We start from the raw sequence: 12,452 nt of genomic DNA, 5'->3' as shown, positions 1-12,452 counted from the left end.
AGGTTATTACGTGAAGAAGTTTTTGGTCCAAAAATTAGAATCTCTATTTTTTTCTGAATTTAGTAGTAGGAAATTACTGGTCATCCAATTTTTTTTATATCAGCTATGCATTCCGTTAATTTTGTGAATTGGTAAGTTTCGTCAGGGCGCGAAGAAATATAGAGCACCATCAGCGTATATGAGTATCATCAGCGTAACAGTGAAAACTAACGCCATGCTTCCTAATGATATCTTCTAAGGGTAGCATGTAGAGAGTGAAAAGCATCGGTCCTAGTACTAAGCCTTGCAGTACTCCATATTGAACTTGTGATCGATATGACATCTCTTTGTTTACTACTACAAACTGATAACGGTCAGATAAGTATGATTTGAACCATGACAATGCAATTCCACTAATGTCAACATAATTTTTGAGTCTATTGAAAAGAATGTTTTGATCGATAGTGTTGAATGCAGCACTGAGATCCAGTAACACTAATAGAGAGATACAACCATGATCTGATGAAAAGAGCAGATCATTTGTAACTCTGATGAGAGCAGTCTCAGTACTATGGTACAGTCTAAATCCTGACTGGAAACCCTCACAGATACCATTTCTTTCTAAAAAGGAACATATTTATGATGATACTGCCTTTTCTATTTTTTTTGACAGAAAAGGAAGATTTGAGATTGGCCTGTAATTAATTCTCTAGGATCAAGTTGTGGTTTTTTAATGAGAGGTTTAATAATAGCCAGCTTAAAAGTTTTTGATACATATCCTAATGATAAAGATGAATTAACGATATTAAGAAGAGGATCCATGATCCTCTGGAAGCATCTATTTAAATAGCTTAGTCAGCATAGGGTCTAACATACACTGCCCTCCAAAAGTTAGGAAACGCCCTAGAAAAGTGGGGTTTTGGACAATATTGGCATGAATCCTTTTTAATTTGCGATAATTTTGCACTGATAAGGGACAACACAAACTACGAAAACATATTTTATTATATAAACAGTTTATAGATAGAAAGAAACTTACATTTTCGATTCATCAAAATATCCACCATTAGCAACTATCTGACCTATACTGGGTTCTAATTGGTTCATTGTATTCTAAACTTAATTGGCAATCAATTGTTGAAGCTATTAAGGTGTGCTGACCCAAAAATCTTTTACAAACCTGGGCCAAGTTTAAACCAGTAACCAGGCATCACAGCTGGCAAAGGGGCATGTCTGACTTTGACATGTATATATTTCCATTATTATGTAATCAAAATGAAAATTATTATTGCTGGTCTTCAATGATAATGGCAAGTTACTGTAATGTATTTGCACCAAAAAATAAGGATTTATGCTGATATCATAAAACACACAAAAGATGGAAGGTGAGATGGATCAATGGTCTAAGGCTACAAAGCGTATGATTACCGAATAATTAAACAAAGTGGAAACTACTGTTGTTTCTGAAGTACGTTTCCTGATTTAACAGCTCCAAGCAGAAGTTCAGTAGGACCTCAAGGCCACTTTTCAGAGTCTGAAAAACATTCAAGAACAGTCTAACAAAGATTTTCATCAGTACAAAAATCAAATGGATGACTTCTGTATCAACACTCAAAAATTCCAGTCAGACTTGTCTGACCAACTTCACACACAGATGAAAGAGATTAAAGAGATGTCTACTCATCAACAGAAAGTATCTTCAATCAGTATTCATGTGTCGCCAAGCTCAGTACCACTTACTACTACCACCCCATCTGTACCTATAGCAAAAAGTGATCACCTACGACTTACCTTTCCCACCTTTGGAAAACCAACTGATGATCCAGATCCTTTGAACTATTTGACTCAGTGTCATGATTTCCTGGCATTGCATCCATTGTCTGATGTGGATCTATTAGCTACTTTCCGTACAGTTTTGTATGGAACTCTCGGCGACTGGTGGGATGTGGCACGTACCTCTGTATTCACCTGGACTGAATTTGAAGCAGCTTTCCTTTCTGCATTTCTTTCTGAAGATTATGAGGATGAGTTGGTGGAAAGAGTCAGAAGAAGAACTCAAGGTGAGGAAGAACACATTAGGGATTTTGCTTTTTCATATAGAACCTTATGTAAAAAATGGAAGTCAACATTAACAGAGAGTGAAATTGTGAAAATGATTCTGAAAAGTATTAAACCTCACCTTACCAGCCAGCTCCGCAATCGAGTATTTACTATGGAGGAGGTGGTTAAGCTAGGTCATCAACTGGAGAAAGACTATGAGCAGCAACTCCAATATGAGAGCAGTTTACACCACAAACAACAGTCTATGTCATCTCGAGCACCTGTAATTCAACAGATGGATAAGATTCTAGTTCAGTGCTGGTGGTGTAAGAGTCACCATCCTCCAGGGAATTGTCCTGGTTATGCTTCCTCTTCAAAGCAAACATTTCATCAGCCACAGCAATCCCAGAGCAAGAGACCACACCAAGGTCCAAAAAACGGTGGTCCACCCTCCAATAATGCCATCTCAGCTACAAATACAGCACCTATGTCAAAAACGAATCCTGTTACTGACAACCCACAATGTGCAGTACCACAACAACTCGTTGTTCCAATTAATTTTGGTGTCTGGAAAGCTAAAGCCATTCTAGACACTGGAGCCAGTTATACCCTCATACATGAGAGTTTGTTGAAAGAGCTTAACCCCCAAGAGAGTCTTCAACCATAGACCTCAGGACCTCTCTATCTAGCGAATGGCGAGGCTGAAGTTCCACTAGGATGGATCAGTGTACTGATTAAACTTCATAAACAGAGTTTTCCTTTGAGGGCTGTGGTCCTTACTGCAACATCTTTGACATGTTTAATGCTGGCATCATAGAACCCTCACATTCTGCATGGGCTTCACCGGTTGTTTTAGTTCCCAAAAAAGATAGAAGTCTCAGATTCTGTGTGGATTATCAAAAGGTCAATGCCCTCACAGAAAGTGATGCTTACAGAACCCAATGCCCTCACAGAAAGTGATGCTTACACCTTGCCTAACATCACAGAGATTTTAGAGTCCCTCTCTGGTGCATCCATTTTCTCAACTTTGGATCTTAACAGCAGCTACTGGCAGGTTCCAATGGACCCAGAGAGTAAGCTGAAGACTGCTTTTATCACTTCCGGTGGGTTATATCATTTTAATGTTATGCCCTTTGGCCTTAAAAATGCACCGGCAATGTTCCAACGACTGGATTGTCCTGAGAGGGTTGCTCAAAACCATATTGATGACATTATTGTTTATTCACGATCTATGGACCAACACTTCACTGACATCAAGACCATCTTGCAGAAGCTGCAAACAGCTGGATTAACCTTGAACCTGAAAAAATGCAAGTTCTGTCTCCATGAGATCACTTTCCTTGGTCATGTAGTCAACAGTCAAGGTATCACTGCAGATCCAAGTAAGGTGGAAGCCATCCATACTTACCCAGTTCCTCGCACTCTTAAGGATGTCCAGCGTTTCTTGGGATTAACTGGCTGGTATCATCGATTCGTCCCAAACTTCTCGAGGATCACTGAACCTCTTAATACCTTGAAAAAGAAAGGTCAACCATTTCAATGGATGTCACAGTGTCAAAAGGCCTTTGACTGTTTGAAAGCTTGTCTGACATCTCCACCCATTTTAGGACATCCCAACCTTCAATTTCCTTTCACGGTATACACTGATGCAAGCGACACTGGCTTAGGTGCTGTGCTGACGCAGCGGAAGGAGCAAGCAGTGAAGAAGTAATTGCTTATGTCAGTCGAACCTTAAATAAAGCAGAGGTTAACTACTCCACCACAGAGGAGTGTCTAGCAGTAGTTTGGGCACTTGAGAAATGGCAACACTATCTGGAACATCGATTGTTCACTGTTGTCACCGAACATTCTTCCTTGCAGTGGGTAATGAACTCCACTAAAACAACTAGTCAACTCCTTCAATGGGCTCTCCATCTACAAAGGTTTGAATTTGTGTTGGAATATTGGAAGGGAAAATTGAATGTTGCTTCCGATGCTCTGTCACAGATGTACCACTCACCTGAGTGTAATATGTACATGAGTAAGAAGGATGATCCAGAATTTCCCATCACCCCAGACAGCATTTGAGACGAACAACATTGTGATCCTGAAATCACAAAAATATTTCAAGCACTGGCCAAAGATGAACATGCTCAGAAGGAACAGTATGTAGTAGTTGAAGATAAGCTATATCACATTGCTCACCTGGCTGATGGTAAAATTTACTACCACATTGTCATTCCTCACTGTCTTATACCTACCCTTCTTCAGTACTATCACTCCAGCCCTCTCAGTGGACACCTTGGAATCTTCAAAACCTACAAGAGAGTACAAGATGTTGCCTTTTGGCATGGTATGTGGACTGATGTCAAGAGTTGTGTAAAATGTCAGACACTCAAGAGTGATGATAGGAAACCAGCAGGAAAACTCCCAGTCACCACCTCGAGACCAAATGAAATGTTTGGAGTCGACATAATGGGTCCACTACCGAAAAGTTCCAAACAGCACGCATTCTTGCTTGTCTTTGTTGATTATTTCTCCCGCTGGGTTGAGCTGTTTCCAATGCGACATGCTACTGCTCCAGCCATTGCTGAAATCCTGCCTGACTATATCCTGTCAGACAGAGGAACACAGTTTGTCTCGGCATTGTTCACTGAACTGTGTGGAAAATGGAGTGTGACACATAAGCTAACCACAGCTTACCATCCGCAGACTAATATGATGGAAAGAGTTAATCGTACTCTGAAATCTATGATATCTGCTTTTGTGGAAGACAATCACAAAAGTTGGGATCACTACCTACCAGAACTTCGTTTCACACTCAGTACTGCAGTTCAAGAATCCAGCGGCATATCTCCTGCTGAGCTCCATCTGGGTAGGAAACTGCATAGCCCTTTGGATAAATTGTTGCATGGGAGAGATCTCTTACCTTTTGATTCTTCATATGATGTCGTTCATCAGCTGTCTCAATTTCAAAGGAAGGCCAAGCAAAACTGTAAAAAAGCACAAACAAGACAAACTGAGAAATTACAACAAAAGCCAACGAGATGTACTCTTCCAAGAGAAAGACAGGGTATGGACCAGAAATTTCCCACAATCTAGTGCACAGCAGAGTTTCAGTGCTAAGTTGGCACCGAAGTGGAAATGCCCATACCACATTGTACAACAGCTGGGTCCCCTAAACTATAGAGTTGCTCTAGAGTCCTCAGGAGAGGATGTGTGCAATGTACATGTGTGCAATTTGAAACCCTGCTTTCCTACTGCAGAGGAATTAGTTTCGCAACCAGGAAAAACTACAGGAGATCTTCCAGGATACCTCTGATGAAGAAGAAGATTTCCTGGGATTTTAAAGTAGCTCTTAGTTCAACAACTATGAGTTGTTTTTCCATGGGGGAGGGAGTGTGGCAGAATGATATTGGTTCGCCAATTATTTATTTATTTATGCAGTTGACCAATGAGAAGAAGAGAATACTATGTGACAAACTATATAAGGAGGGGTATTTTCACATGAAAGGGAAGGAGGAAGCGAGTGCAAACCTGTACGGACGTGAACGGAAGTGATGTGTGCGTTGTGCAAGGTCAAGTTATGGAAAGGTGCGCTGGCTGAAAAGAGAAGGTGCTCCAGTGCAAGACATGAGTCTGCGTGGGGAAAAAGTGAGGTGAAAAGAGAGCAGTAACCAGACTGAGTGGCTTATACTTCCCTGGGGTTGATTGCCGTGACGGTGTGAGCGAGAGTGCAACTGGGACACAAAGACGCCATCTTAACTCTCTACTACGACTGCTGGCAATGGCGCGTGCCTTGGATTATGCCTCTATGAAAGTTCTTCTGGTCCGTGCTGCAAACGTAGTGCTAACGGCTTTGGTGCTAGCTACTTACCTGCTACTTCATCTGACGCAAGACCAGTGGCTCCGGGAGTCCAGGTACAAACTTGAAGCACATACATTACACGCACACACAAACGCACTTCAAACAGTCACGCCATCCCACACATACATGCAAGTTCTTTCTTGTTGTGTTTGTTTTGTGTTGGTTTTGCTTTAATGTGAAACTGTCTGAAAACCTAACTGATGTGCAAATTTCATATGCGAATGGGTTTACTGTGACAAAGGTTATTCTATTCATTCATGCTTTGAACGTTAAAATGGGACTGAGACCAAGCGTACGCCAATGTATGGGAAATCGCTAGTGGACAAATACCATTCCCACATGCACAGTCATGTGGTTTTGCACTTTTAGAGTTGTGTCTTCGGCTGTTTTTTTTTTTTGTTTGTTTTTTTGTTGTTTTTTGTTTCTTGTGTCCTGTTCTCTGTGGAGGTGTTTGTGAAATGCACAATGTAACTGTCTTAACTGTGATAATTAAGGCTAAGGGTATGTTTGCTATGGTTGGGTATATGATTATTGTGATTCTTAGTTTTTTTCTAAAAATAAATTTGCAAATGAATTGATGTTTCCATATGAGTTTGATTTGATTCTGTCCTTTCAAGTTCCCCTCATATGTAACGGTGGTTTTTAAATGAGCTATCCGGAGTTAATTTATTGACAGGATTAAAGGTCTGTCTGGCGCCTGAACAAATTAATAAATATATAAAATTATTATATTTTTAAAAGTTGAGGGGCTACCATCGCTACAAAGTCTGTATGGTGCCCTGGTGGCTTTTATACAGTAGCCAGCACAAATGTCAACTTACATAACATTACATAAAGCACCATCTCTTCGAAGGAATTATATTTGAAAGACTTTTGAGTAATACTGTAGGTATTACTATAAATTACAGCAACACCTCCCCCTTTGCCTTTCTGATGAGGATTGTGTCGATAATCGTAACCTTGAGAGCTAGACTCATTTAAAGTAATGTAATTGTCTGGTTTTAGCCAGGTTTCTGTCAAACAGCACATCTAGATTATTGTCTGTGGTAATATCATTTACAATAAGTGCTTTTAAAGAAAGGGATCTAATATTCAGCAACCCAAGCTTTATCATTTGTTTATGTTGAACATCAATTAAATTTTACCCTTAAATTTTTACCCTGTCACTTCTCAGAACGGGGAACCCACTCCTTCAACAGGTTAACGTGCAAAACTCGACTGGAACAATCTTGACCAGGCATACTGATTTCATAGGTCGTAGGACCCAGGCGTTTCTTGATTTCATAAGGACCTTGCCATTTGGCTAGCAGTTTACTCTCTTGACTGGGCAACATGACAAGTACCTTTTTTCCAACCTCCAAATTTCTCTCTCGAGCCAGAGGGTCATACCAGGTCTTCTGCTGTTCTACTCCGTGAGACTAGCATCATCCTGCTGCATCTGAATGATGTTGGTGGACATCTGGAAGTTCACAGGTAAGTTAGAGGTCATATTTTCAGACACTGTATGAGCAGCATAATTTACCTTTTCTTGTCTCTTTAGTGTGCCCTTCTTGACCACACAGGTAATATGTGGGAGGTCGTTTAGAAGCAAAATTTTATTTGGCTGAAGTGGGTTTTCCCCATGTAGTGCTTACCAGACCCTTCCACTTTCCTTTGCTGAAAGTGAGGCATGTCAGGAGAACGGTGGTCATTAACAGGTTTCCATGCCCATGGCTTATTCTTTCCTCTGGCTGCAACAAACACATCCGCCAAAGACGCTGCTTCCACTGCTATTGGATCTCTTTCTCGAATCCACACCTGGAGTTCAGGGGACAGCATTTTAAGATATTGCTCCATAATGATGATTTCACACACCTCTTCCACCATTTTCCTCTTAGGCTGGATTCACTTTCCAAAGAGTTCTTTGAGTCGGTTGTAAAGCTCCTTTGGACTCTTAGTTGGATCTATTGTTTAGGAACAGACCTTTTGTCGATAAGTTTCAACATTGACATTGTATTTCTTTAAAATAGCATACTTCACTTTGTCATAGTCAGTAGACTATGATTCATATTGATATAAGCTGTTCTTGCTTTACCAGTCAACAAAGGGATTAAATGCCAAACCCAATCAGTTTTAGTCCACCTACAAACAATAGCAATCCTTGAAACTGAAACTTTATCTTTATTGTCCTTAGAGGCAATTCTTTTTGTAGACAGCAGTATACATACATGTACATACAGCAACACAATACACACTGGATAACACACGTGTACATACAGCAACACGATACACAATACACATTGGATAACACACATTTATAATATATAATTTAAAAACATAATAGCAGCAGGTATGAAGGAGTTTTTGTGTCTATTAGTTCTACACAAAGGTAGTTTAAATCTCCGACCCGATGGAAGCAGTTGAAATTCAGTGCACAATGGATGGGTAATGTCAGAAAGGACTAGCTGGCCCTTCCTAGTCACCCTCTGTTCATAAATTTGTGTAATGGTCCTTAAATCAGTTCCAACAATCTTGCTGCACATTTTTACGATACTAGTCAACTTACTCCTATTCCTAACATTTAAATTACCATACCAGCAAATGATAGAGAAACTTAAAACAGATTCAATGAAACAGGAGTAAAACATTCTCATAAAGGAAACATCCATATTAACACTCTGAGGTCTGAGGGTATCGCCGGCGATACCACCGCGGTTTTTTTCTTACCAGTGTGAAAGAGACTCAAAATACTCTGTTAATGTTGCACATACAATTAAGAGTTATACACCATTTTAATCTGTGGAATATCTTTTATTTGTGTAAAAACAAAATGTTGTGCTTTTTGTAAAAAAAAACTAACATGATGCATGATCTCTCGTCTCCCTCTGAAGGAAGTCCAATCTGATAGTTCTCAGAAAATGAACTGTAACTTAGTGAATACTAATCACAAAAACGTTGAAATGTCAGGATTTAAATCGTGTAAGTCAAATCGAAAACAAACATTCTGTGTTTATGTAATCTGTATGAAAAGAGAGCCATGTCAGAAATCCGTGATTCAGCTCATTATCCGCTAATGCGGCCACGCCCACGGAGCCAGCGCTATTCAAATGCAAATTCTGAGTCAATACATGCATTCATCGTCTCAATCGTGTATTTATTGTCTTGAAAAGTGTTTTGAATAGCCATAGTTAGCGATCTCTGTCCTCTGTTAGTTCGGTTAGTTCCTGGATTGCCTATTCTTCTTTAGTGCTCAGGCATTTGTGGACTAAAGGTGTACAGAGCGCCCTCCGGCTGCAAGTATGAATTGAAAACACAGTATCCAGCACTCATAGTAATGACAATAAATCCTGAATAAATATTACTCTTCTGTATAGAAAATTGACAAACATATGAGAATCCATCAATATTTCTCCAAATGTGCATGCTTTTAAGCTAAAAGCCTATATGAAATGCCATAGAGGTAACATAATTGTTCAGACACTTTGCATCACAGAAATACATTATATTTTAAAGAATATAATAGAATACCATTATTTTAAATTGTAATATTTCACAATATTGCTGTTTTTTCTGTATGTTTGATTTACACCATGATGAGATTTGAATCATGATCACAGAGGGTTTTTTCACAGCCTACCTGACTGAAAGGCCTCATTAATATGCAAGTCATTTCAGGTCATTATTATGTGATTCTTTTGTCTTCTCAGGTGAGAATCACCCATTATACATGAGGATTCACACCTCCACGCATATTGTGTTTCTTGACCAAAGATGTTTTAGAAAATTTAAATCTCTCTATTGTTTTATATGAACAAGCAGGCAGCATAATTTTTACCTCATTTTGAAGCAAAAACTCTAGTCTACAACCTCCAATACCCAGAAGTCTTGTGAACAAAGATTTAATATATATTCTTTATTTCAGTGACTTAAGTTTTTTGTTTTTTCAATAACCACGCATAAACGTTATTCCTTCAAAAACACAAACATGTACATACATGTTCCTCACATATTATTGTAGCTTAGTTTGTGCTGAATACAGTGTAATGACACTTGTGTCATTAATATGTTTATTAACAACTGAAAAAAGCACAAATGTCAGGGCATGTCAAAACTTCTCCAGGGTCCCAAAAATCCTCAGACCCCTGAGGGTTAAAAGTTCGAAGTTTTCTCAAAAAATACATACGCTGAAGAGCTTTTCCTCTAATACTATCAGTATTTGCTTCAAATTTTAGTTTGTCATCAAGTATAGTCCCTAAATATTTATACTGTTTGACCACATCTACTTGATGGCCCTTTATGACAACAGGTAGCACAGGTACAGAGTTCTTCTTATGGAAATCAATGGACATCTCTTTAGTTTTAGAAGCATTAATATTTAAAAAAGAATTAATATTTAAAAAAAAAAAAAAAAAAAATCATTTCAAAAGTAACAAGGAAGTGCTCTACATAATCAGTGTCACTCAGCTTCTCCAATCAAGGTTTCTGAGATAATGACGGGCCTATATTGTCCTCAACCTTATTAAAACTTTGCTGATGAGCTGAAGCCACAGAGTGTCCATCGGAATCTGAAGGATCCCTATCGGGCCTTTCCTGGGCCTCCCGGCCCATATTTGGTAAGTCAAGATTTGGAGAGGTGCGTGCTTGACTGAACTGGTGCTGGAGAACCATCACTCCTGTTGTGCCTGCTCCTGCTGTCTTGCAGTCTCCCGGCCTTCCGGCCTTCCATCCTTCCATCCTGGCCATATGGATTCGGAGCAGTTTTGCCAACTCGGTCACCGAAACTTCTCTGTCTCCTGTTGCCTTGCCTCCTTCAACTCCTGCCACATCCTGGTCCTCCTCACCCCTTTCTTCCTCTTGCTGAAAGGGTGGAGCTTTAGGCATACTTTTCTTTAAGGCACAACTCATAATAACAGGGGGAAAAAACACAGCCACAAGGGGCAAAAAGGAAAACAAACCAGCTTAGTGTCCTTGACTGACTGAATACATCCCACCGCTGCCACCATATGTGAAGTCAGAAGACTTGTTTCTGACTCCAAGAAGTCAGAAACAAGGAACACAAGCTTTCCATTGAAAAATGGGTCTTTATTTGAACCCAAGAAAAAAACTTTACAATCTCATACATTTCTTACAACACAACAAAATAAACAGACAAAAAGAAAATAGCCAAAACATTCAGACAGAAAAACCAACTTAAACTGACCTACTCAAATGAACAAAGCAACAGCTTATAAAGGAAAGGATTGGCCGATTACAAATTAAGAGGGAAACCAATGAAACTTTACATTCAACATATAACATTAAGTAAATCTAAATCAGATCAGACAGAGAAACATATTAAATCAAGATAAAGAAAAGCTAAATGTAATTAAATACCATAAATGTACAACTACATAAATTAATAAAGACATAAATTTTTCTTCCTCCCCCGGGCAACCTCGGCACTTAAAACCAACAATGCTTAAATTCTCTGTTCCTGCCAGGACTCTAATTTTCACACCAGGATGCGGCTGCAGCGGACCATGTCTGAAGATCATCGCCACACATCACCAGTAAACTTAAACTCAAAATAGAAACAAATGTAAGTAACAGATACAACGTAACTCATTTGTGTGCACTCCAAATCAGTAACAATGTATATAAAGATGTGTTGTGAAATGTAAACACGCAAACCTAACAATTAAGAACTAATGAATATTGTTTGTTTCGTGTGGTTATTTAAAGCGATCATTATACTGAAACCAAAATGAATGTGAATAACAAAAGAGGGAAATTTAATTAAAGATTAACCTTAAATGAATGAACATGTCCTTCGTGTAGATATGTGTGTGCGAATGTGTGTTTTTGTGATTTATGAGGAAACAAATTTGTATAATGACATGGTATTGGTATTACCACGTAAACATGAAATATGAGGACATTTCATGAGTTCTCATATTTAAAATAGCTTTAAAAACATACTAAACAATGTTTGCAGAATGTAAATGCAGAATGTTTTCGGTAATGGGTAGGTTTAGGAGTAGGGGTAGTGTAGGGGGATAGAATGTATAGCTTGTACAGTATAAAAACCATTACGCCTATGGAATGTCCTCACTTTGATAGCAAAACAAACCTGTGTGAGAGAGATGATACATCCACATTACCACTCTTGTGCAGCCACCACTCGGGCTGTCACAAGGGGGTTTGGCGTCACGACAGCCTTGTTTCCAGGTGGACCTTTAAAGAATGCAATACACAAGTCTCCCAAAAATCCTTGAGAATTATTATTATTATTACTATTTTTTTTTTTTTTTTTTTTTTATGAACAGAACATAATATACAACAGTATACAGATATGCACAGAATGATACCATAGTGTATAAAACATTAATTCATTAATCAAAAAAAGTCTTTTTTGCTTTTTTTGTTGACAATATTCTCCGAACAAGTGCTGTAGTCCTTGATGATCTGGAGAAAATGAATGAAATTTGGCTTGGACCCTGACCATTTCTTTTTATGCCTTGTACATCAGACGTTCATCCAACGGTCCGTGAGCGTGACGTCTGAGGCTGAGACATGTTATCCCCAACAATGTGTGTGTGTGTCAAGAGAGTTGAGTGGTTTAGCTTGA

The 12,452-nt window shown here is 39.0% G+C and overlaps 1 protein-coding gene across 2 annotated transcripts in view; it reads left to right on the top strand.

Moving 5' to 3' along the window:
* The window catches only part of LOC125261115 (fragile X mental retardation syndrome-related protein 2-like), a 56,156-nt gene that overhangs the window by 41,285 nt on the left and 2,419 nt on the right, over nt 1-12,452 (top strand). Inside the window, exon 4 of one of the 2 annotated variants that reach the window (XM_048179706.1) lies at nt 11,326-11,423. In XM_048179706.1, coding sequence (XP_048035663.1) covers nt 11,326-11,415 — 90 coding nt within the window. In that variant the 3' untranslated portion in view covers nt 11,416-11,423. Of the gene's footprint in view, nt 1-11,325; nt 11,643-12,452 lie in introns of those variants that run through there. The other variant, XM_048179708.1, reaches the window with a different exon arrangement.

The sequence above is a fragment of the Megalobrama amblycephala genome, unplaced genomic scaffold (genome assembly GCF_018812025.1).
Source record: "Megalobrama amblycephala isolate DHTTF-2021 unplaced genomic scaffold, ASM1881202v1 scaffold306, whole genome shotgun sequence".
Classification (NCBI taxonomy): Eukaryota; Metazoa; Chordata; class Actinopteri; order Cypriniformes; family Xenocyprididae; genus Megalobrama; species Megalobrama amblycephala.
The sequence above is the reverse complement of the archived record's forward strand: the minus strand, read 5'-3'. Positions and strand labels throughout refer to the sequence as shown.